Genomic DNA, 26,475 nt, shown 5'->3' with positions numbered 1-26,475 from the left:
CTGCTGAGCCATCTCTCCAGCCCAAAGGAATAATTCTTTAAAATGTTCAAAAAATACACACATTCCATTTTTCTACCAGAATGCCAGAAACTTGGGATTATGCTCTAGTATTTTCTTATCTCCTGTTCTCAGTGGAAATGCTTATGTCGTTTCACTGTATTCTAGAGCAAGCCACCTTCATTGTTCAGTGCACACCTCTTATATAAGCAGTGCATATGAGGATTAGGATCCAGTCAGGCTCTCAGCCAGAGCTGCCACTTCCTGTCTTGTGGTTTTCACGATTCTTGGTCATTGACTGTTGCTGCTGCTGCTGCTTCTTCCTTTTGGGGGGTGGGGTAGGGTTGGGTGAGGGAAGAGACTGAATCTCTATTATATAGTTCTGATGGGCCTGGAACTCATTCTGTAGACTAGGCTGGCCTGGAACTCACAGAGATCTACCTGTCTCTGCCTCCCAAGTGCTGACATTAAAGGTGTGGGCTACCAAGCCTGGCTGGTCATTGACTTTTAAAGTAGTAGCAGAAAGAAAAATTTAAGGATCTTTAAATTAACATTTTTCTGAAGTTTAAAAGGGTATATGAGAAGAAAATATGGTTAAAATGATAAAGCCATTATTTGGCAAGAGATTAGTGTTCTGGCTTGAACTGACGTTGTCCTTCTATGATGTAGGCATCAAGATCTGATAGATAGAAATGGACTATATGATATGTCTTTAAAGATAGTGTAGATTAATTAATACTATGGATTTTTTGTGTATACGTTCTTGGAGCCAGTCATCAAAGATTATAGATACCTTTGAATCAATCTTTTTCTTCTTTAAGTTTTGTTTTTCTCTCATACATTACATTCCAGCCTCAGTTTCCCCTCCCTCTACTCCCCAAACCTTCCCTCTCCCCTAGATCCATTCCTCTTCTTTTTTTTTAAAAAAAAAAAAAAAAAAAAAAAAAAAAAAAGTCAGACCTTTCAGAGGTATCCACCAAAGAGGTCCCAAGTGCAGGTTAAAGTCAGAGGTAGCTACCCCAGTCCCGCTGTTGGGAGTCCCACAAGAACACAGGGATAGAGAACCATAGGTATATACAGAGGACCTAGCTCATACCCATTCAGCTTTGGTGTTTCTCTCTTCAGTCTTTAGTTGATTCTGTGGCTGTGTTCTCATGGTGTCCTTGACTCCTGGCTCCTACAATCGTTCCTGCCCCTCTTTTGCAGGGGTTCCCCTGGCTTTGCCTAGTGTTTGGGCGTGGTGGGTCTCTGCATCTGCTACCATCTGTTGCTGGATGACACCCTCTAATGACAATTGGACTAAGCACCAATTTTTGAGTATAGCGGAATATAATTTAAAATATCTTGGAATAACTCTAACCAAGCAAGCGAAAGACTTTTTGACAGAAACTTCAAATTTTTATGTTAAAAACTTGAATCAATTTATTGCACAATACCCATGTCTTAAATAATAACTTTTACCGGCCTTTGAAGTCTTTCAGTCTTTGGATGGAAGACTGGACTGTGACAGGCATGGCATTGTAGGTCATTGTTTTCATGGGTGAACCACAGTGACTGATGCCGTGACTCATCTCTTCTCTAAATCTTGGTCCTGCCACAGACGGAGCACGTGTACTTGGTATGATGGCTAATTTCAATTTTCTTCACCATTTTCCAAAGGGATGCACCATAGCAGGTCCCATACTTCCCAGTGAATCCAACCTTCTGCATTCATTTAGCCATGTCACTAGAACCTAAACCCACCCTGGAGAGGACCGTTTGAATCAGTCTTAACTGTAACCCAGAAGGAAACTCAGAACCATAGTTCAGTGGCAATCATTTTTCAGTTTTTGATTTTTAAATTTATTCTTATATAATTACATTATTTCTCCCTTCCCTTTTTTCTCTAGAAACCCGTGTGTGTGTGTGTGTGTGTGTGTGTGTGTGTGTGTGTGTGTGTGTGTGTGTGTCTTTTAGTCTATATAACGATGTTTGTATATATATTTTCAGGGCTGACCATTTGGTATTGAATGACTAGTTGTTATCTTTAGGGAAGACTATTTCTCCCGCTTTGAGTATATGTTATTTGCCTATAGTTCTTTGCCTAGGATTCAGGCCTCATGAGCTCACCCCCCTCCATGTTAGCACGTCTCTTGGTGTCATCCTTGTTCAGATCATGTATAGACAGTCACGTTGGTGAGAACTTACAGATGTAGTTTCTGATATTTCTAGAGATACAAACTCACAGCAAATTGCCTGATCCTCAGGCTCTTACAGTCTTTCCACTGTGGATGTATCAGTTGGGCCTGCACTCCAAAATTCTGCATTTTGATTGATTGTGGTCTTCTGTAATGGTCTCTTGTACTTTGAGTGTAAGGACACATGTTTATAATGCACTTAGGGATTGTGCTGGTTCAGCAAAGTTATGGGTTATAAGTTCATCTCTAAGATCTGTTCTAGAGCTTTTGTTTGCACTTGAAAATCAGTTACGTCTTTAAAAGGCAGTGCCCTTGTAATTTTACAGTACTGTGAATTAGAATGTACCCTGAGTTGTTACCTATGCTTCCAGTTTTAACCTTATATCCCATCTTATTTATTCTTTGGCTGTTCGTGAACACACTTGAACAAGCTTCTTGTTGTTTTTACTCATAGGTCTTCCTCCCCGGGACAGCACCATTCTCCTCTGTCTTCTAGACATCATTCCTCGTCCTCACAGTCAGGGTCATCTATTCAGAGACACTCTCCTTCTCCTCGTCGGAAGAGAACTCCTTCCCCATCCTACCAGAGGACTTTAACTCCATCTTTACGACGATCTGCCTCTCCTTATCCAACCCACTGTCTGTCTTCTCCTCAGAGAAAACAAAGTCCTCCAAGACATCGCTCTCCAATGCGAGAGAAAGGGAGGCATGAACATGAACGGACTTCACAGTCACATGATCGGCGTCACGAAAGGAGGGAAGGTAAACTCTGTATTTGTGCTTTTTCGTTTTTTTGGTTTTGGTTTGGTTTTTTTTGTTTGTTTGTTTTTGTTTTTCGAGACAGGGTTTCTCTGTGTAGCCCTGGCTGTCCTGGAACTCACTCTGTAGACCAGGCTGGCCTTGAACTCAGAAATCCACTCAGAGGCCTCTGCCTCCCAAGTGCTGGGATTAAAGGTGTGCACCACCACTGCCCAGCTTGTGCCTTTTTTTTTTCCAAAGAGTTCTTATATATTTTTTTAAAATTGCACATCCACATTTATCATTATGTAAGGACTAAAAGATTGTGTTGTGTTGAGTCTTCTGTAACATGCAAGCTGCAGCAGTAACAAAAGCTTAAATGTAGAGAAATGAAGTGTTAAGTCTGCACTGGTGAGCACTCAAAGGTGTGTAAGTTGGTGCTACGGTCTGTGATATTAATGAGGACTTTTGGCCATCTCAGTGTTAAAAGTATCACTTTGTAGTCCTTGATTCCTTGATGTTTTAAAAAAAAAAAAAAAAAAAAAGAAAAGGAAAGAAAGAAAGAAAGAAAGAAAGAAAGAAAGAAAGAAAGAAAGAAAGAAGAGCTGGGGAGTTGGCTCAGTGGTAGAACACTTGCCTAGCATTTGTGAGTCTATAATATTCAGTCCCCAGCACTGCAGAACAGATGGACAGACAACCCAAGGAAGATGAAAGGAAAGAAAGCAGAAGGTAAATGATCCAAGTTTAAAAGTACCAGGGGTGTTTGATAAAGGAGGGGCCAGGGGAAACTTGTAGGTCAGCCAGGCCAGTGCAGTTAACCCATGGGATTTCCAGGAGAAAGATGTAAGCAACGGTTGCGAGTGTAGCCCGGTGGTAGAGCTCTTCCATGCGTGAGTCCTAGGCTTGATTCTCCAGCAGCCAGTAGAACAGTTTTCCAGATCCCTGAAAATTAAGTTCAGGCTGGATCGGCTCTGCCAGTTCAGACTGAGATACTATATAGAGTAATAGATATCATCTCTTTGTGTGCTTTGTGTGTTTGTTGTCCATACATAAACATGTTCGTGTATGTGTGCACATACCTGTGCAGTTGGCTGTACACGTGTGCATGTGGAGGCCAGAGTGTGCATCCATCGTGTGTCTTCCTATTACTCTCCACCTTATTTCTGACACCCTCTCTCACTGAGGCTCAGCTCACTCACTGACCAGGCTAGACAGCCCCAGGAATAGTATTGTCTTTACCTCCCCAGAATCAAGATTACAGGTGCCACCACACCTGGTTTAAACCTGGTTTAATTTTGTCATTTACCATTATTATCTTTTTCTGTTTAAAACATGAATCTTTTTGTAATAAAATGTTAACTCTGTGTGAAATATATCATCTAGTTCCCTGAAACTATAAACAGAATTAGAGTTGTTTCTAAAACTGTATTACAGAAACTCGAGGCAAAAGGGATAGAGAAAAAGACACCAGAGAAGAGCGAGAGTCTGAACATGACCACAGGGATGACAGAGAACCACGAGACAGCCGGGACCGGAGAGACACTAGAGACCGCAGGGAACTTAGAGACTCCAGAGATATGCGGGATTCCAGAGACATGAGGGATTATAGCAGAGATACCAAGGAGAGCCGTGATCCTAGAGATTCCCGGTCAGCTCGGGATATCCATGACTACAGGGACCGTGAAGCTCGCGATGCTCGGGATGGTCGCGATGCTCGGGATATTAGGGATGTGCGGGATGTCCGGGATGCTCGGGATGTCCGGGATGTTCGGGATGTCCGGGATGTCCGGGATGTCCGAGATGTGAGGGATGTCCGGGATGTCCGGGATGTCCGAGATGTCCGGGATGTCCGGGATGTCCGGGATGTCCGAGATGTCCGAGATGTCCGGGATGTCCGAGATGTTCGGGATGTTCGGGATGGTCATCGAAAGGAGGATGTATACCAGGAAGAAGCCCGCAATTATGGCAGAAACCACCTGAGAGAAGAGAGTTCTAGAGTTGAACTAAGAAATGACTCTAGAAATGAGTCTCGAAGTGAAATTAGAAATGACCGGATGGGCAGAAGCAGGGGAAGAGGTCCAGACCTACCTGAAAAGGGTAAGGTTTTTGGCATGTTAGTGAACTACATCTTGTATAGTCATATAGAAAGCATTAAATATCTAAGGTTTCTTTTATAAATGCATTATTATTGTTTTTATTTATTTTTATTTATATTGTATTTAATTTAATTATATTGTATTTAATTTAATTATATTGTATATATTATATTGTATTTATATTTATTGTTAGCATTTTATGAGAATAATTTGCAGTCAGTTGAATTCCATATTAGAATTACTAACTTGAGCAGAAAAGCCTAAGGGGAATTGGGTAAGTCATGCCCACTATACTTAGTAATGTAGAATTCTATGAAAATTGTCTTCAGACAGTTTGGGTTCTCTGACCAGTATAGTGTGTGTTTGTTTGTTTGTTTGTTTGTTTTTCTAACAGTGTTCCTAACATTTTAGAGTATAAATAAATAAACTTTATGCTGTTTTGAGGGAAGATTGTGACTGATAAGTTTGTTGCATAAGTTTTATCTGTCAACAACATCTTTTGTATAGGAAGTCGAGGCACAAGAGGTTCCCAAATGGATAGCCACAGTAGTGGCAGCAACTACCATGACAGCTGGGAAACTCGAAGTAGCTATCCTGAAAGAGACAGATACCCTGAGAGAGACACTCGAGATCAAGCAAGGGATTCTTCCTTTGAGAGAAGGCATGGAGAAAGAGACCGTCGGGATAACAGAGAACGAGGTTTGTCAAGTAGAGATGTATCCTTTAGTGCTTAACAGCTGAAGAAATTGTTCTTTAAATTGATATCAAGTCACATTTAACATGAAATATAGTTTAGGATCCATACTTGGTAACATATTTGAAGCTATTCATTTAATCTTTGTGTGGTATAAGATTGTGTTATTAGCTACCAGCACCTAGTAAAAACATCTGGAGAACTGGGGTTGCCCTATTGCATGTGGTAGGTTGCTTCTTAAAGAATGTAGGTTACTGTGTGCCTTTACTGGGTAAGCCTCTGCAGTTGAAGGACCTGGCTACTCGGTAATTAACCGTTGCAGTAATTTTACAGAGTGTCAGAGATCAGCTAAATAAATGGGGGAATTGAGAGAGCAGGGCAAGTGTGGTGATAGGGCTGAGTGTCCAGAAAGTCGGCGTGCTTGTATTCTGTCCTGAGAGTCCATACTTGCTGTAGCTAATTTATTTTGTATTATCTCAAGTAGAAATTTCCTGATAATCTATTAGATGATCTTATAAATCAGTGTTGAAGCCAGATTACTAGAAAGTACATAAGGATTAGATGCAGAATAGAGTCTCTTTAATATTTTTATTAAACATCATAGAAAGATATTTATGCAAACGTGTCAAACGTGTAAAGGTAAGAGAAGCAGCTAGCTTTGCAAGTTGATAAACGAATTGTATTGAGAATAAAGAGTAGGTACAAATTCCCAGAGATGGGTAGTACTTTATCATGTCCCAGAGTATGAAAGAAACTGGTGTGGCTATGGTTTGGTGAGCAGGGGGAAAACGGAGAGAGATTAGGGGTGGATATAGGCTCAGGTGTACCTTGTCTCACTTTAATACAGACAGCTGAGGTGGGATGTTTGCCAGGACTATGTAAAGTTCTGTTAGCCAAAGTAACAATTTCTGTGGAATATCATGAATGCTCCCTTAAGTAAAGAGAATGTGTCAGCTTACTGGAAGGAACAATGAGAAAGAGTAGAATGGTGTGGTGGTGTAAGTAGCCATGTAGGCCTAAAAGACTCATCTGTTCTCGGGTAGCAATGAGGCTGGAGTATGGTCCCCTGTAATTGGTAGCCAGGCAGCTGGAGCACAAGACTAAAGAGGGCCTGTAGCACAGGCTGTAAACAACCTCTCGGCCAGACTGGAATGGTCCGAGTTAATTGCTTTTCACTACCTATAAGTAGCTGCTTTTAAGCATGCCAATCCGAGTTTTTATGAGAAATATACATCTGCCTGGGAAACTGAAGGCAAAGATAGCAACTGCTTAGATGATGTCCTCCTGACAGAACTGAGGAAGTTCTGCGTTAATGTGGCAATTAATATAGAGACAGGGACTGGAAAACAAGTGTTAGAATAAGTGTAGAATGGGATTGGGAAAAAACATGAAAGCGCAGCTTTGAAAAATACATTTTTGGGGAGAGATCAGAAGGAAGACAGTTTGACATGTTACTGTAGTAGTTGTAGATCCTTTGTGGTTTTCTTTTAAGATAGAAGTTTGGTTGGGATTATAAAGGTTTCATCTGCCCTTAAAATGACTGGAGTCCAGCTTCTGGTGCTGCACCAGAGGTTACTGATAAATTACCAAATTGATTTTTTGTTTTTTCAGGTTATTTCATCATGGTGATTTTAGTTATAACTGCTAAACCAGAAATTCCCCCTAAACATAGATCTGCTGCACAAAAGTTATGATACAATAGATCCATTTAAAGTTGTAATGGATTTCAGCAGAAGTAACAAAGAGTGACAAAAATAGACTCTTGGTTCTGCTATGTCTTGATTAACTGGCAGAGTTACCAGAATCACTTCCCCCATTGGGACTGCTAGTTTAAGACACAGTAGGACTTCACTGGGTTTGAGCTTTAAACTTGTATGAAATTGTGACAGGGACCTGTAAACTCTGTGGAGGAATTTACAGATTCTTGTCTTGTTTGTTTTTATCAGGCAGAAGGCAGATTCAAGTTACTATGTTGAACCTAGAAAGATTCTAATACTATCTGCTTAACAGACATTCTTGTCCTCAGCCTGTTGAGCACACTGTAGCATGGTTTATTGATCATTATTATACAGTAAACATTGTTATACAGCTTGAGAGTGGTCTCCAGAGTACAGTGTCCTAGGCCCCTGGCTGTGTGCAGAGAAGAGCCTGTGCCTCACCAGTGCAGTTTTGATCCCAGACTAGTTTCCTGTTGAGAGCATGCATCCAGTTTCTCTTTGGGACTTGTGTGAGGAGTGGGGGAGGGAAATACTTAAGAGGCAATGAGTCAGTTATTTTAAATGCATCGATATGTAATTTGTAGATTTAGTAATTTTAAGTTTTTGGACATCAGTGCCCCAAATTCTACCTTATTAAGAATTAATATTGCAGCCGTAAGCTTTAAACATTGGTTTGTTCTTTATTTTCTCATATTATAGCTGTGTTTTGGTGTGTATATATTTGGGGCCGAAATTAGAGATGTGCCTTATAAGGGAAATTTTTTTTCCTTTAGCTCCTGTGTTCTACACCTCCTGCTGCCCCTAACCTTTGCCACCAGTGTTCTTAGGTCCTGCTGGGGACACAGAGATAAGAAGTGAAGGGTAGAGATGGCAGGATTGAGGTGGGGTTGAAGGACTGGGCTACAGGCAGGGTAGCAAGCATGTAGGGTTAAATCAAGGATGGATTGGTACAGGGTGGATATTGGTGGGAAGCAGAAAGCAAGGCAGCAAGAGAGCAAATGAACGCCATCTTTAAGAAAGTAGTTTTTAAAGGTTCAGACTATAAGAGCAGTACTTGATCTATACTTTGTTGCTACTGTGACCTGATACTCTATACTCAGATAAAATTTAAGACTTCCTGTAGGATATCTGACAAATCAATCACTGACGAACTTAATTTTTATTGTAGATCAAAGACCAAGCTCACCTATTCGCCATCAGGGAAGGAGTGAGGAGCTTGATCGAGATGAAAGAAGAGAGGAACGAAGAATAGACAGAGTGGATGAGAGACGAGACGAAAGAGTCAGAGACAGAGATAGGGATCGAGAGCGAGAAAGGGAGAGGGAGAGAGAGCGGGAGCGAGAGCGGGAGCGAGAAAAGGAAAGAGAAAGAGAACTAGAAAGAGAGAGAGCTAGAGAGCGGGAAAGAGAGAGAGAGAAAGAGAGGGAGAGGGAGCGAGAACGAGAAAGAGATCAGAGAGACCGTGACCATGATCGAGAGCGAGAAAGAGAGAGGGAGCGAGAGAGGGAAAAAGAACGGGAGCGAGAGCGAGAAGAGAGAGAAAGGGAGAGAGAAAGGGAGCGGGAGAGAGAGAGGGAACGGGAGCGGGAGAGAGAGCGAGAACGGGAGCGAGAGCGAGAAAGGGCCAGAGAAAGAGAAAAAGAACGAGAACGGCAACGAGAGTGGGAAGATAAAGACAAGGGACGCGATGACCGGAGGGAGAAGCGCGAAGATGTTCATGTTCGAGAGGACAGGATCCCCAGAGACAGCCACGAGGAGAGGAAGTCCAAGTAAGGAGGGTGGGACCCTCAGTTCAGAAGAGGGTGCCCTGCCCGGGGTTTGTGGTTGGGTGTTCGTGCTTTGCTTTGCTCCACTTTGCACTACTACAGAGTCACTTCATGTGTACGCTTGGATATACCTACCGTACATATGTTTATTTGGTGCTTAAAATGTTTGGAGTTGTCTAGAAAAACAATTCTGAGTTCTATTTATGGATCCCAGGGGTCTATTTCTGCTCTCTCCATTTTAGTAATGAATGTGCCAGGCTGTGGGTGACACATGCTTTCAATCCCAGCACTCATGGGACAGATGCAGGTGGATCTCTGTGAGTTCAGGGCAGCCAAGGCTGCATAGAGAAACCCTATCTCAAACAAACAAACAAACAAACAGAGAATGATGAATGCAGACCTCAGATATTGTAGGCAAATGGACATTTTTCTTGAATTTTGTCTCCTAAGACTAAAAATTTTAAATCTTTATCTGTTATATGGTTCCATGATTTGATGACTATTTTTCATGGGTCTGTTGTGTTACAGTAGCACGTTTTTCTGATTTTTTTTCATATCTAACCCACCTAAAAATTGAACCTAGAAATTTAGCAATGATGCTAAGCAAACAGTGGTTACATGGGACTAATACCTTCATATTTCCATTGCCTGTTCATCTCAGCGCCCTGAACTTACCTACAACTTTTTAGGAAAATATTGTTTTATGTAGTTTTGCTGAGTTACTGTAGTATTTGTTTTGTTATTCTAATTTCAGGTTTTCTTAAAAGAAATTTAAATGGTTCATATGGTAATATAAGTGACCTGTTCATATGGTCACTCATCTGTGTAAGGAACTGTTCTTTCTCACCTTCTGACCCTGGTATTTAGAAGCAGTGATAACTCTTAAAATTTTAGAATTTAATGGGAAAAAAAAGTCAGAATTTATCGAGCATATAAGATAACACTAGAATAATTTACCCAGGGTGTTTAAGCCACTAAGTTGAAGTTTAGTTACAAAGCATGTGGATTATCTTTGTTGTTGTTGTTGTTTGTTCGCCATTAAGCAAGTACTTAGTTCTTTGAAAATAAAAGGAATTTTTATAACGTAACTCACTTTAGTCATATAAGAAGGGCTTTTCCTTTTTTTCTCAATTTCAGAAAAGAGAACTTTGATTTGAGGACCGTAAGGAACTTACTTAGGTTGCATGAAATTAATGTGGCTGTAAATCACACTCAGCTTTTTAACTCTCAAGCAACTCTAGACTTTTCTTATTCCTCTTCTCAGCATGAGGCATATAAAATTGATAAGTTGTATTACAGAATACATTATTGATTTTTCTCTTGTATGTTACCAGCATGGAGTATTTAGATCTGGCAAGTTTCCCATGAGTGTTTCATGTGTGAAGAAAGGAATGTCCCTGTGGATTTTTAACTCACAGATGTATGTTTTAGCAAATGAAGTAAAAGAAATTTTATTAAAAGCCCAGATGTCCTTTCTGAGTGTAGCTCTGACAGCTTTACTTTGCTGTGATTGTACATTCTACTAATGTGAAGTAATACTGGTAAAAAGCAGAGTACAGAAATGTTTTCTTCCTATGTGGAACTTTATAACTTGTATTTGTCCAAATTTAGGAAGCGCTATAGAAACGAAGGGAGTCCCAGCCCCCGGCAGTCCCCCAAGCGCCGGCGGGAGCATTCTCCTGACAGTGACACCTACCACAGTGGGGATGACAAAAGTGAGTAGTCATGTTCTGTCTGTACGTGCTCAGTGTAGCCACGAGTCCATCCTCTGACTGATGAGCCAGACTTTTTAAATGCTCTTGTTCCATGCTGCTGAATGTTTCCTTGTGTGAATGGAGTGAGGTAGGAGTCCTGGTCTTACACCAGGCCGATATCTTTTCCTAATATTGGTTGTTAGAGATGTGTTTTTATTTTTATTGCCATTTTGAAATGAAAAGTGAGTTTGAAGTTTAAATGTGTTGTGTTCTATTTACTGACCTGATGAAGATGTGACTACTTTTATGTTTTTTATAGATGAAAAGCATAGACTCTTGAGCCAGGTGGTACGGCCACAGGAATCTCGTTCTCTCAGCCCGTCCCACCTCACAGAAGATAGGCAAGGTAGATGGAAAGAGGAAGATCGGAAATCAGAAAGAAAGGAAAGTTCAAGGCGCTACGAAGAGCAAGAACTCAAAGAGAAGCTTTCTTGTGGTGACAGGCAAAGGGAGCAGGGAGAAAGCGTGGACGGCTCGAGAGTGCGCGCACAGGATCTCCTCAGCCATCGCCAGGCCGAAGACCGGGACCGCGACGGGTCTGATCGAGCCCATGATGAAAAGAAAAAAGCAAAAGCTCCAAAGAAACCTGTAAAGAAAAAGAAGGAGGAGGATGTTGGAATAGAGAGGGGCAACCTTGAGACACATGAGGATAGTCAGGTGTTTTCACCAAAAAAAGGACAGAAGAAGAAAAACATTGAAAAAAAGCGTAAAAGATCCAAAGGTGATTCTGATGTTTCTGACGAAGAGGCAGCCCCGCAGAGTAAGAAGAAGAGAGGTCCACGCACACCCCCACTGGCCATCAAGGAGGAGCTGATTGACATTTCCACTGACAAGGATGGTGTCCTCGAGGATCCACTGAAGAAAGAAGATACAGCCTTTAGTGACTGGTCTGATGAGGATGTGCCTGACCGTACAGAGGGGATGGAAGGGGAGCACACCGCAGCCACTGCCACTCCTGGTAGCACCCCTTCCCCACTGTCTTCTCTTCTTCCTCCTCCGCCCCCTGTGGCCGCTGCCAGTACTGCATCGGCTGCTCTTGCTGCCTCAGCCAGTTCTGCAACCACCTCTGCCACGGCCTCAAGCTCTGCAGCCACCTCCAATACCAATGGCAGCGAAGACTCACATAGAAAGTGCCACAGGACACGGGGGGAGAAGGTAGAGGTGTCTCATGTGACCCTGGAAGACGCACCACATCGCAAGCTGGTGGATCAAAAAAGAAGCAGCAGCCTCGGAAGCAATAGAAGCCACCGCAGCCACACCTCTGGTCGCCTACGCTCCCCATCTAATGATTCTGCGCATAGAAGTGGGGATGACCAGGGTAGTCGGAAGAGAGTGCTCCATAGTGGCTCCAGAGATAGAGAAAAAACAAAAAGCCTAGAAATCACAGGAGAGAGAAAATCTAGGATTGATCAGTTAAAGCGTGGAGAACCCAGTCGAAGTACTTCTTCAGGTAATAAAGTTTAATTGTGACCCTGTTGTTTTCTTATGAAGAAACATATTCAGTGGCGTGTTCACATCAGGACCTTAGTGTATGTTACTTACTTGAACTATCTTTCTTTCCGCCTGCAGCCAGTGCTACCTTTTTGGCCATAGAAAATATGATAAGGAAGGAATTGAAGACTAAAAAAATCAGCTGTACCAGTGCCTAGGCTTGTGTGTGTTACAGATGCTTTGATCCATAGTGAAAATAGACAAAGACAGTTGAAAAACTGTTTTAATTAGCACTGTAATTAAGAAATAAATTTTTCCTTAAAATGCGTTTGGATGTATGGGATTACAGATGTAGAAATATGTAAAGTTTATAAACAGAACATGTAGAAAATAGAAAAGTTATAAATTGTGAGGAACTGTAAAATAAACATACTGCTCCTGTTTCCTGTGTTAACTTTACACATGTGCACTTGCTTTAGATCGTCAGGATTCCAGAAGCCACAGCTCAAGAAGAAGCTCTCCTGAGTCGGATCGACAGGTTCACTCAAGGTCAGGGTCATTTGACAGTCGAGACCGACTTCAAGAACGAGATAGGTATGAGCATGACAGAGAGCGGGAGAGGGACCGGAGAGACCCCAGACAGAGGGAATGGGACCGGGAAGCTGATAAAGAGTGGCCACGGACCAGAGACCGAGATAGACTTCGGGAGCGAGAGAGAGACCGAGACAAAAGGAGAGACTTGGACAGAGAAAGAGAGAGACTGATTGCTGACCCCATGGAAAGGGACAGAGAACGAGATAGGACTTTTGAGACGTCTCAGTTGGAATCTGTGAAACGAAGTGAAGTCAAATTGGAGAGTGAACACGAGAGAGATCTGGAAGGCAGCTCTCGGGACTCTGTGGCCTTGGACAAAGAAAGGATGGACAGAGACCTGGGGTCTGTGCAGGGGTTTGAAGATGTGAATAAAGCTGAGAGAACAGAGAGTCTGGAAGGTGAGGGCGCCGCTCTTCTGTTGTATTTCCCCATTCCTTTTCCAGTTTTCTGCATGTTAAAGTCATCCATGAATAAACTGACTGTATTCTGTTACAGTGGAAGTAGGTGAGTAAGGGGAGCCTGTGAGAGTAGAGGTGTGATCATCTCAGTAGTCTTGTCACAGAGAAAATGAGGTAAAGAAGGTAGGGAGCAGAGGTCAGAGCAGTCACTTCCATCGCTGCCTAAAAGTTGGAATGAAGATCACCTAGCTGCCAGGCAGTGGTGGCGCACGCCTTTAATCCCAGCACTTGGGAGGCAGAGGCAGGCAGATTTCTTAGTTCAAGGCCAGCCTGGTCTACAGAGTGAGTTCCAGGACAGCCAAGGCTACACAGAGAAACCCTGTCTTGAAAAACAAAAAACAAAAAACAAAACAACAACAACAAAAAAAACAAAACCAGAAAAAAACAGATCACCTAGCTACATTACTTACAGCCTGTAATAACATCACAGCTTATTCTTACATGTTAAAAATCATCAGCTCAGCATGCTTCCTCACACCTGTAGAGCCGTCTCCAGGAAGGAAGGCTGAGGCCGGAGAATCAGGTTCTAGTCAACCTGGTCTACAAAGCAAGACCTTGTCTCAACCTGGGACAAAAATTGAAGCAAAACATTAAATAGCCATTAGTGGTTCCTGTTTGCTAGGGCAGTAGAAAAAGAATGTGTTGTAACCCTGCTCCTAAAACCATTGGATGGCAGATAACTGGAGAAGCCTGGTGGCACTTTCTGCTCTTCAGTTAGAATACAGGATCCAGTCAGAGACAGTCTCAAGTCCATGAAACCTTGGTCCCCACTGTCTCTCCCACTGCCTTTCACTGCCACTGTGCCAAACTGACTTACTGTAGGGGTAAGGGGATAGTTACTTCAGTCAAAAGAAAGTTATTACAACCAGTTCAGTTTCTTACAGTTCAATTTAGTTATGCAGAAAATCTAAACTTCCTTTAAAACCATAACTTATGATTTCATGGGTTTTATACTCAAAATTGAGGTGAAATGTATTAAGAAAGCTATGGTAGAAATGTCTTTAAGTCAAGTGTGTGTGTGTGTGTGTGTGTGTGTGTGTGTGTGTGTGTGTGTGTGTGTGTGTTTAAAACAGGTGTTACTAAGCTACCTAATCAGAATACCAAGAATTGTAAACAGTCACTTTTTAAATCAGTGGATTTTACTATAGATCAAATGTTGTCATATGGCAGCTTAAAAATAATAAGATATCATTGTTTATGAGCTCATGTCCAAGCCACAGACAACCTGACTCTGGCATGTCTGGTCTCATCCTTCTTCAGCCTCCTTTTCCCCTTGTCATCTCTTTCTCACTCTAACAAAAAAACCATGAGGTATTACTTGCCTTCTGAAGCTTTTCCTGCTGAACACAGCTGCTCTTTGAGTCTCCACTATGCTGTATCTGTAAGCATCCCTGTGCTGTATCAGGTGACGTTCGCATGGTTTCCTCCTGCTGATGACTCCACACTTCCATCCTTTGTCATCAGGACTATGTCGGAACACACCATGCTGTCCATGCTCAGCCTGTGTGTGCACTCTCACCTAATAGTTCTTGGTGAACTATATGTATCCCAGGTTAATAGGAGATGGCTTTTGAGAATTCTTTGAAAATTCTGCCTCCCGGACTGTCCAATTTTACTGTCTGGATTTATGTCATTTTTCTGACATAACTTTTCATTCCAACTCACCAAATTATTAAGTTTTGTTTGATTGATTGGTTGTTTTGCCGTATAATAGCATTGGCCTGTATAGTAAAATTTAGGAGGGTGGATTGTTACATCTGTTGGTTGTATAACTATTTTTTCCATTTAACAAAACATCTAAATTTTCATCACATTATATTATCATCTCAATTTTGAGTCTAAGTAGCATCGGGTCACAAGTTATGGTTCAGATGGAAGTGCAGCCTTGGGATGTAATTGAATATAATTGAACTAGTCATTATAATAGATCTTTTAGGATTGGAGTCACTGTCTTCATCCTGAATATATCATTTCTTTACTAATATTTAGAAATGAAACATTTGCTGTATCACATAAATATTTTACTCAGCTTATGGTAGAAAAAAGTGAGTGAGATAAACTTGCGTGTACATTTATTTTTAGAAATTTATTAGTATAGTATTAGAATTGTTTGCCTTGGAGATGAGTCGGTGGGGATATTGAGAATATATAGAATTTTATAATAAATTAATCAGTAAACCATTGTTGGGGGAAGAGACTGCTGTGGAAGAGGTTCAGGAGGTCATGGTGGTGCAACTTTCATGAGGTGTGAGCCTTTCAGTGATGCACATGCCAGGTTACATAGCATACAGGTGTAATTGGTTGAGAAAGTATAAAATCCTAGGTTACACTTTTCTTGTTAGAAGCAGCTTCATTGCTCAGAATAGCCAAAGAAGGACATGTATGCACATCCACTAAGGTGTCCTGTGCTGGCCTCAGAAGCCAGCCAAATGTTGCTATTACTGGGAATAATAGAGTGCATAAAGGGATTTTCTTTTGAAAAGTAGAAAAACTGTTAGAATTATTAGAACTACTTTATAGCCTCAAACTTTTTATGCTGCAGATGAATACCCATGAGCCTGTTGTTACAGTTTGAAAACAAGGGTTATAGATCCATAAAATATGTAGCTTAGAAATAATTAAGTATATCTATAGTTTGAGGACTAGGTTTACAACTAACTCAGCAGGAAATAAAAGCAGGGAATAGTTGAGGGGAAAGTCAATAAAATAAAAAAAATAGGATTTATACTACTGATGGCAACAAAAACACTTTGATAGTACATTACAGCATTCTTCCAAAATTTGTATTCAGTAAAGAAAACATCGAGACAGAGAAGCGGAATAGAGAAGTAGTGGAAATTAAATGCATTCTCACATTTGTGCCTCACTTTTAGAAAGTTCATATGCGCTAAATAGCATAAACTAAGATTTGAGTTTACACTTTAGTTTGAAATAGGTTTGCAAGTTTTTAAAATGACTTTATTTGGGTAAAAAAATTACAATAGCCTTTGAAAGTTAAATTTTTCTCAGTGTTCAGGTGTTACTATTGAAAATTAACACACAAGAAGAAGACATGAACTAGGAAGGACGTGCTGAAGAAGAGCTACAGCAGAGGGTGGGGAGGCAGGGGAGTGGTTCAGCTGTGCTCACGCACAAATTGCAGGGCAGTGACCTACTCAGCAGTACTTAGTACTGTAACTGGCCTCACAGCATGTTCGTGCATCATTGCTGGATTGTCTATATTAATGTGTCGAGTAAAAATTTTCAGGTTAATTTATCAAGTGTTTCACTAAGAAATGTAGTTTTCTGGTTTAAAAAAACAAAAACCGTTTCATGGCTTTTTATTGTGCCCAGTGCTATCTGCCTTTTATTTCCATTTTTAGTTTTTATCACTCCCTTTTAGTTTTTATTTATTTACTTTTGACATGAGCCTCTTTTGTCTGTTTAGCAGGAGATGATGAATCCAAGTTAGATGATGCACATTCATTGGGATCTGGTGCTGGGGAAGGATATGAGCCCATCAGTGATGACGAGCTAGATGAAATTCTGGCAGGGGATGCAGAAAAGAGAGAGGACCAGCAGGAAGAGGAGAAGATGCCAGGTAATGCACTACAGAGCTCAGAAGAAGCGCAGTATGGATGGGGTGAATGTGTGCTTTGTTCTATTCCGTGCTGTAAGAGGTGGTAAGGGGCTCTTAGCTCTTCCCATTAAAAGAATGGTACAGTGTCTGCGCCTATATTCTTAATTGACATTCCCTGTGAAAGCATGTCCTAGGGAAGAGCAGAATTGTAAGATTTCTTTCCCAGATTTTAAGATTCATATTATCTCACCCAGAACCTCACCAAATCCCATCTGCTTGCCAGTGTCCAACATGGCAGGTATATTATGCAAGACTTCACAACTGTGGTGGGCTCAGCCAACTTTTTAAACAACTATTTTATCTCTATTTTCAAAAATAGAGATAGCTGAAGTTTGAGCACAATTGATACAGTTCCTTTTCTGAGATGTGTCAATTCCGTGACTGTTGTCCTTATTGCCCTGTGTACATTGCTCAGCTCACTTGAGTGAGTACTGGGAAGCAACACCCTCAACCTCAGGGAACCAGCCACCTCATGAGCAACTTTAGTTTTTGAGACAGGATCTCATGTAGTCAGCCCAGGCTGACTTCAAACCCCCTGTATAGCTGAGGTGACCTCTTACTCTCTTGCCTGTGCCTCCCCAAGCCCCAGGTTACAGGTATGTACCCCACACCTGTTTTGTTGTTTCATTTTCTTATTGTTCTTATGATAAGGAGTTACTTGGCTTGGTCTGGATCTCTATAATATTTTTATTGCATTTGACCTTTATTTTCTAATTTATAGATGTAATTTGTCACATCCTCTTCAGTAGATTATCTGCTGTGTGTTACTAGTCACTATGTTACTCTTTTACATTCAGTCACCTATCTTTTTGTTGGGTGGGCATATGCCACAGGGTATGAGTGGCACTCAGAGGAACAACTTTTGCTAGTCAGTTCTCCTTCCTCCACATGGGTTTCAAGAGTCAGGCTGAGGCTGACAGCTGTTACCTGATGAGCCACCCCATCAGCCTCGGACGGCAGGTTCTTGGTATAAATAAAGTCCTGTTCTTTCATTCTTTAACTTTTTTACAGATCCATTAGATGTGATAGATGTGGACTGGTCTGGACTAATGCCAAAGCATCCAAAAGAACCGAGAGAGCCTGGAGCTGCACTCTTAAAGTTCACGCCTGCTGCCGTCCTACTGCGAGTTGGGATTTCTAAAAAATTGGCTGGTTCTGAGCTCTTTACCAAAGTTAAAGAAACATGTCAACAACTTGTAGAAAAACCCAAAGGTAACTTTATTTTGCCTTTACTGTACAACATGCTGTAACTATTAGTGTGCTCTTGGGAAGGGTTCCATTTGGTTCTCTTGTAGAATGTGTGCTCTAGGAACTTGTAAGGAGTTATTTATATTATTTCTCAAGTTCAAGAAAAGCTTAATTCTGAAAGAAGCAGTGGAAAAATAAGAAAATGAACTTTCTGTATCAAAAATGTTTTTGAAGGTTGAAAGTTTAGCTCAGTGGCTGAGTGTAAACAGGAGGCAGTAGACTCAATTGCAGCACCACAGAAAAGAGGAAATTGCTTTTTAACACAGAAGTTCAGGTGTCAGTATACACAGAGCTTTGTCCACAGCTAAACAAAACACTTCATGAAGTTGGTATTTTTCTTCCTAAGTAAATAATAGATGACTTCCCGACCTTTTTACCTGGTAACAAGCAGAGGAATGTACCCAAATGCAAAGTCTGGGTTAAGCCTTTAATAGAATGGTTTAGCTTGGTGGACAGGGTCGCTGCTCTGTAATACAAAGAACACCTTGCTTGTCACCTAGTCGCTCTCTGTTCCTGTGAGCTGTAGTTAGAGTAGTTAGACCACCAAGATGTTTGGACTGCAGTAAAGAGCAGACCAGTTACTACAGGTAAGACACTGAGATAATAGTGCCTGGAATAGAGGAGGATTATGCTTTGACTGTTAGTATTTAGTCAGAAAATATTTCATCTGAATTATTTTTCACCTTATTACAACTTTTAGCAAAACTGAACCTTTTAATGTATGGATACTGGTGGTTTTGTTCTGATGTTTGTTTTGTAGCTTACTTAAACTTCTGTCAGCAAGAGGCTGAGCAGATGTTTAAACAAGGGGAGGGAGAAAGAGTGAAGGCACTATTACCAAGTTTATATTATGTCCCTAAAAGGTTTTTTGGGGGGAGTGGGAGTCGGGGACTGGTTTTAAAAGTTTCATGAGCCCATGTCCTTTTGCCTAGTCCCATAATCAGTAAAAATTTCTTAATTTTAAGACTACTAATATTGTAATTGTGAACACTTTATAACCTGAAAAGTGACCTAAAGGTTCTTACCACATTTTTTTTTAACTTCGGTCAAATTTCTGGCCTTCGGGAAATAACTCCTCCAACCCCAGGTTTTTTGTGTACTTTATCCCAGCTTAATTTTTTAATAAAAATTTCTGAGTGTGTGTGTGTGTGTGTGTGTGTGTGTGTGTGTGTGTGTGTGTGTGTGTGAGAGAGAGAGAGAGAGAGAGAGAGAGAGAGAGAGAGAGAGAGAGTGAATGTGTGTGTCAAAGTGTTTTCTCTTTCCCTTACATGGTTTGATTGAAAACCACATTATTGTGTCTTAACACATTGTCCCAAGTGTTTATATGACTGAGGCATCTGGCTAATACCTAGCTGTGCTCACAGCAGAGGTTGCAGAGGCCACTGTCTCTCCTGTGATTATATTTGAATTTTGCTGTAGAAGAATCCTGAGATGTAGGACTGTTTAAGTGGTATGTACTGCTAGGCTAGACACTGAGTTTGACTTAAGCACTCTTGCTTGACCTTTCTCCCAAGTCAGTAGTCAGTGGCTTCTCCCTCTAAAATCTTCTTTTAGCACATCTTAAATTTAAAATAATATCACACTATTGTTCTTATTAAGATGAACAAGATACCTATGTGTTAAAAGTCCTTTCATGGGTGGCTGTTGCTGCTAGCCTTGACAAGTCATTCACTAAGGTTACTGCTAACTTGAGTAAATCAAAAGTTCTTGAAGTATTTAGCTAAGTCAGTAGTGACACTTCCCTTTTAGGGAAACTTAATGCATTCTTGTTTTGATTGAAAGATGCAGACAGCCTTTTCGAACATGAACTAGGGGCTCTCAACATGGCTGCTTTACTTCGAAAAGAAGAGCGAGCGAATCTTCTTAGTGACCTGGGACCATGTTGTAAAGCATTGTGTTTCAGACGCGATTCTGCAATCCGGAAGCAGCTTGTGAAGAATGAAAAGGTACCACGCAGTGGTTGGTAGGAATGGTCTATTTTTTATCTTAACTGTTTTTGTGAATTTTCTTTTCTAGTCTCCCAGACACATAAAGGAAAAATTCACATGAGTGGTTGTTGTGATTGATAATTATCATTCCAAATTTCATGCACAAAAAGTTTATTCATTCTGTGAAATGTTTTGCATATGAGAAAAGCAGATAAACAGACATATCAGAGTGTATATAAGTATTTACTACAGGATAATAAAGGTGATTTAAAGTCAGAAATAAGAGTTATTTCTGATTTGAGAAGGATCTGATGAGAAATGGAGTCTTAAGTTTTTCAAAGTTGGAAACTGGGACTGTAGGTGAGTGTGGCAGACATGGGTAGTGTGACAAAAGAAATTTGGTCCTGTAAAGTTATAAAAGCATTGACTAAGATTTTATAGAGGTCGATAGGAAAACATTGAATTATCTTTCTATCATATTGCTGTAAAGAAAAATAGATTTGGGGAGATTAAATTTATGAAAAAAAATATGAACACAGATAGGAGGAATATGAGACTTTTTAGAAAGTCAAGTCTACGTGGCTAGAGAGCCAGCTCAGCAGACCACTTGCTGCTTTCCCAGAGGGCTGGGTTTCAGTTCCCAGCACCCTCTTCGGTGGCTCACAACCACCTATATAACTCCAACTCCAGGGGATCCAGTACCCTCTTCTGGCTTCTGTGGGCACTTGTTCTCTCTTTCTCTCCCTCTTCTTCCCTCCTTCCCTCCCTCCTTTCCTCCCTGCCTCCCTCTGTCTCTCTCTCTATCTCCATCTCTCTGTCTTTTTATTTCTTCCTGTTTCTTTTACTCCTATCTGTCTCTCCCCCATCTCCTTCTCTCTGTCTCTGTCTTTCCCTCTCCCATCTATCTACCTACCTGTAGTGGACCGCTCTGCCCCATGTTGGGCACCAAAATGTCAGGAACCACTCTATCAATGTTGGAACCCACGCTTCCAAAATCTTTGGGGGCTAAATTGTCAGAGCCCGCACTGCCCCAAGCTGCTCCAGTCCGAGGGTTGGGGTTCAGCAAGAGAGAGAGTGAGGACGGACATGAAGAATGGAGACCAGACAGAGTGTGATTCAATCCCATTTATTCTTCAGTCTCTCTTCTCTCCAAGTCCCTAGTTCCAAGTACCAAGTCTCAGGTCCTGGGTTTCTGCCAAGTCTCAAGTCCTAATCCTAGTTCCAGCTGTAACAAGTCTCAAGTCCTTATCCTAGTTCCAAGTTGCTAGTCTCTTTCCCAGTTCCAAGTTACCTTCCTCTGATTCTCAAGTCTCAAGTTACTAGTCCCTAGTTCCTAGTGCCTCCAAGTTCCAAGTTTCCAGTCTTGAGTGTCAAGTTCCTTCTTCTGAGTTCCTGGTACCTTCTGTCTGCCTCTCGCCACGCCTTTAAGTCATGCCTTTAAGTCTTGTCTCTAAATGTGATCTCTAAGTCACGCCTTTAAGTCTCACACACCCAAGGGAAAATCCTGGGTATCTAAAACAAGATGTTATCAGAGTGTGCTCAGCTGTTGTAGGCTGTTGTAAACAAGTTTCTTGTCAGGGTATATGGCTCAAGATGGCTGCAAGGATGATAGCCGCCTTCTGTCGGCTCCCCACACCTACCTACCTACCATCTATCATCTTTCTCACATAAAATCCTGATTGAAATGGCTTTTGAAAATTACAGTCATCATTTTCCTTTGCTATTCCTGTTTTTCATGTCCTTAATATCTCTCATTCTTTTCTGCCTGGGTACCTTCTCTCCTGGCAGCCTTTCTCAGCTCAGCATTTCTCTTGAAATGACCATCCCCATCCCTAAGCATGTGTGTAGTTGGGCACTAACAGCAGTCACTGTCATTATTGTTATTGCAGTTGTAAATGACATTTGCATCATGTTACGGCTGATTCTAATAAGGAATGCCAGTATCTTTAGGATACTGCCCACTTTGTGTAAAATATATTTTATGGTACTTGTTGGCTCCTCCCTAATATACTGTTGTGTCTCTCAAATACAACTCAAAGGCCCTGAAAAGTCTCAACAAGAGTTGTTTAGAGCCTTATGCCTTATAATTCAGAGTACAGATAATTAATGGAACATATGACACATTGTGACATTTAATGATCATTATACATGTCTTAATTGATCCATCTGCAGGAAGAATTGTGAGCATTCAGATTTCTCAGTGTTAAAGACATCAGCAGTAGCTGGACCTAGTGAACTCTTCTGTAGCTTGTGAACTCTGCTGGGGGGTTTGGGGGGGGGGGTCAGGTAGGAGGATTTTGAGCTTGAGACCAGCCTGGGTTACAAATAACAGCACAAGCTGAGAGAAAGGGACAGAACTGAAAAATAGTTTTAAATGTTCAGCAGCCCCATGAAGAATACTGAGATTAAAGTTTTTGTCTCTATAAAAGAGAAGACTAGGACAGGGCTATATCCTGGAAGAGCTAGATTTTTCTTCAGTGACAAAAAGTGGAAAAACCATTAATCACATATTTGACATTGTCACTTTATAGGAGAATTACTTTGGAGTGTTTAAGTATAAAGCATCGTAGGAAAAATGAGGAAAGAAAACACATAACTATTGTAAATGAGTTTTAAAATCATTTTAGCATTGTAACATTAGAATAACACACAGCAAATAAAAGGAAGGAAATAATAGCAGATTAACAAAATTGGAGATAGAGGACATTAGAAAAATATATAGTGAAACCAAAAGTTGTTTTTTTATTTGTTTGTATGTTTGGTTTTTAAAGAAATTAATAGTCTCCTAGCTCAAACTAATAAAGAAAACACAATGAGCAGTAACAAGAAGAAAAGTTAAGATGACACTATAAATGTTATAGGTGTTAGGAGAGTAGTGAGGCCTGGGTGTGTCTTCGTGATAGAGGGCTCGCCTGGCAAGCCCAAGGCTCTGGGTTCAGTCCTCAGCACTGAACACCAAAACAAAAGAAAAGAAGAAAAAGTTTGCATTTAAAGTTCAGCGTAGTAACAACAAATAGACTGAGTCCTCAGACAACCAAGGCTGTGTAAGAAGGACTAGAGACCCTAGGCAGCTTTAGATCTGCTTCAGTTTAGATCCTTCTAGAAATGAAACGACCACTCCTGACACTCACGCTCACAAATCTGCTAGATATCAAAACAAAATACACACCAATTGTATACAGTGTTTCCAGAAAGACAGAGAAGCAGGGCTCCTTCCCACATATGTCACAGCTCCAGCAAGTACCCTGAGAAAATACTGCTCAGCCCCTCTGATGTAGCCATAAAGACCCTACAGAATGTTGAGAAATCAAATCCAAGAATAAATGAAATGAAAAGAATAAATAAATGAATAGGTTACTCCAGGAATGAAAGACTGGCTGGTCTTCATTTCCCAAGAAACTGGTCTATAGATTTAACAAAATTCTAATAAAAGTCCAACCAAGATTTTTGTACTCTTTGTAGAGATAAACAAGCTGATTCTAGAATTTATATGGAGTCTGGTCATATCATGTCTGCACACACACACACACACACACACACACACACAAGTAAATAAATAGAATTTATCTATTAATTTCAAGATACTGTGAAATACACATTTAAAATAATGTGGTATAGGTAAAATAATAGAATGCCAGTTAAATGGAAATAAGTAGAGTCCACAAGTAGACAGACACAAATGTAGCCAGTTAGGAGGGGCAGGAGAGTATAAAATAGTTTCAATTTTAAAATTAATTTTTGTTAGGAAATAATTATTTCTCTTTATAAATTGAGACACTGGTTAAAAAAGAAAAGAAAAGGCAAACAGTGGGAGACGGTACTTATAAATACTCTTCTTAAATATCCCAAATATATGCAGATATTCTCAAGAATTAATAAAAAATAATAGAAAAATTTTTCAAATGGTGAAATATTTAAACTGACATTATGCCAATGTGGATAGCCATTAAGCACATGAATAGATGTCTATCATCACTAGCCATCATGGAATATAAATTAAAGCTGCAGTGAAATCCTATTAATTACCTATATCAGTTGCCAAAAAGAACTAACCAACTACAACTTGACCACACTCTTCCGCAAACTGAAACCACTTCCAGTGTTCTTCCTCAGCACAACTGAACACTGGTAGTGCCTGTCAGCAAAGCACACGATGCTGTCTTGCATGCGGCATTCATGACTTTCAAAGGTATTATGTTGTAGAGAGGAGCTAACATTAGCAGGTTAGACCTGGCCTGTATTTCTGTGACATTTGGAGAATAGTAAAGCAATTGAACAGTAAAGCATCAGTGGTTGCCAGGATTAGGGTTGAGAATATGAGGTAAATGCTTCATTGAGTAAAGACCATGTCTGTCTACCCTGTTGTTGCCATGTATGTGTATTAAACCTCATAGAATTGTACATGAAACATTACTTTATTCAGTTCTGTGGCCCAGGTGCTGCAAGACTAATAAGGAGTGAAGACGGGGGCTGGAGAGATGGCTCAGCCGTTAAAGGCTAGGCTCACAACCAAAAATATAAGGAGTGAAGACGGATTGACTTATGAAGGAAAAATGAGAAGTGATTCTTTTCTCAGAATTTGCATTTTGTCAGGCAAAAGCAAGATTGAATACAGGTGTTGATCAGCAGGGTGGACACCGTTTCATCCCTCAGAAGCAGCAGAGGCTCAGCACATCCCGCCTCTTCTCTGCTCTGGTGTCTGTTTTCTCATCAAAGATGTAGATCAAATGCAGTTCATTACTCATTGGGAACTGTTAAGAAGCCCCACCTTAGTAAGAGCTAAACAGGGTGCCCACTGAAGCTTGTCTGCTTGATCTTGAACAGAATCCTAGTTTTGCTTTCACATCTGTGGAGTTCATAGTCAGTGCTCAGCTGACCTTGGGGTTGGATGGAGGAGCTACCCTGCCTCTCTTTCCCACTGTCACCCAGCAGTGTACAGCTTGTTGCTTTTGTCTCCTTCAAATAGGGAACTGTGAAGCAGGCGTACACAAACACTCCAATGGTAGACAATGAGCTACTTCGGCTAAGTCTCCGGTTATTTAAGAAGAAGACCACCTGCCACACCCCTGGACAGGAAAAGACTGAAGATGGAAAACTGGCACCGTGCAGTATCCAGCAGGAGCTGTGTGTGTCCTAGGCATAGATTGAGGACGGCCCTTTTGCATCTTCCCAGTAGTGCATAATCTTTCTTGAAGTTCTTTGGTTTGAAGATATTGCTAATTACAGAGCCAGGAGCGTCATCAGCCACATCAGAAGTGAAGAACTTCAATCTTCAGAGACACCAGTTTTGGTTCATTTAAGATTTTAAATTAATTTTTATACAGTAATTGACACTCAGGCAGAATAATGTGAAAATGTCTAGATTTAGTAATTTCGTGTGTGTCTTCATTAAAATTGAAGATTTTAAGAAACCAGGTCACCCCTGCCCTTCCAGCCTATGAATACTTCCTATGAAATAAAAGCACTGATTTTTATTCTGGATCGTCATACAGAAACTGACCTTAGTCAGAAAGGTGTGTTGATAGAAGCTGCTGCACAGGCTGCAGTATTGTGTACAGAGCTCAGAGGAGCACCAGCCTAGCAAGCGCTGGGAGGCAGTCTCCACCACGAGGAAGCCCAAGTGGATTTTGTTGTTTTCTTTTGAAAATTCTAAAATAAATGACTCCATGGGATTTTTTTTTTACACATGTACATTGCTACATTATATATTGGAAGTCTTTGGACTTTTGAGTGGGGTTTAATTGTTCATTATCAGAGACTGTGTGCTATTTTATTTTTAATAAATGTACGTTCCCTTTTCTTGTTGTAGATTTTCCTTGCTCTTTATTAATCAGACTCCAGACACCTAGAAACATGTATCATCAGCATTATAGTTTCATTCTTCATATATTTCCCTGCATGTATACTTAGCATTGGACATCTGCATGCGTGTGAGGACACTGGGGGATGTGCTTCACATCCAGCTCGGAACTCTGGAAGCAAAGCAAGAGTTCACAAACCTGTGATCAGGGTAAAAATCCTGCTACCTCATCTCAGTTCTGAGCTGCCCCCATCTATCCTATACTATGTAAAGTTGACTTTTTTAAATTTCAGAATAGTTTGTTCTTGTCTGTGTTTAGCTCATGAGGTAGACTCTTAGGAGGACTTGGGATAGATGGCAGGCTGAAGAATTTGGGCAGACAGTGGTGCTGAGCTGATAATAAAGGAGATGTTCTCATTTGCTCCTGGCTTTTCATGGGGTTCTGTTAAAGCCATGG

General features: G+C 40.9%; 1 protein-coding gene and 1 pseudogene across 5 annotated transcripts in view; one reads left to right on the top strand and one right to left on the bottom strand.

Annotated features, from left to right (window-relative positions):
* Positions 1-26,017, top strand: part of Zc3h13 (zinc finger CCCH-type containing 13) — a 60,929-nt gene extending 34,912 nt beyond the window's left edge. For 3 of the 5 annotated variants that reach the window (XM_076930706.1, XM_034497679.2, XM_076930708.1), the window contains 11 exons: positions 2,629-2,936; positions 4,347-5,009; positions 5,516-5,707; positions 8,589-9,189; positions 10,798-10,901; positions 11,200-12,390; positions 12,851-13,363; positions 16,851-17,003; positions 18,054-18,254; positions 20,073-20,236; positions 25,185-26,017. In XM_076930706.1, the coding sequence (XP_076786821.1) occupies positions 2,629-2,936; positions 4,347-5,009; positions 5,516-5,707; positions 8,589-9,189; positions 10,798-10,901; positions 11,200-12,390; positions 12,851-13,363; positions 16,851-17,003; positions 18,054-18,254; positions 20,073-20,236; positions 25,185-25,355 (4,261 nt within the window). In that variant the 3' untranslated portion in view covers positions 25,356-26,017. Of the gene's footprint in view, positions 1-2,628; positions 2,937-4,346; positions 5,010-5,515; positions 5,708-8,588; positions 9,190-10,797; positions 10,902-11,199; positions 12,391-12,850; positions 13,364-16,850; positions 17,004-18,053; positions 18,255-20,072; positions 20,254-25,184 lie in introns of all 5 variants that reach the window. The other 2 variants (XM_034497680.2, XM_076930707.1) reach the window with 2 other exon arrangements.
* On the bottom strand, positions 1,390-1,719 carry LOC117705257 (large ribosomal subunit protein eL43 pseudogene; annotated as a pseudogene).
* Positions 26,018-26,475: the final 458 nt, after the last annotated feature.

This window comes from Arvicanthis niloticus, chromosome 3 (assembly GCF_011762505.2).
Source record: "Arvicanthis niloticus isolate mArvNil1 chromosome 3, mArvNil1.pat.X, whole genome shotgun sequence".
Lineage (NCBI taxonomy): Eukaryota > Metazoa > Chordata > Mammalia > Rodentia > Muridae > Arvicanthis > Arvicanthis niloticus.
Note: the sequence above shows the minus strand (reverse complement) of the source record. Positions and strands in the feature narration are given on the sequence as shown.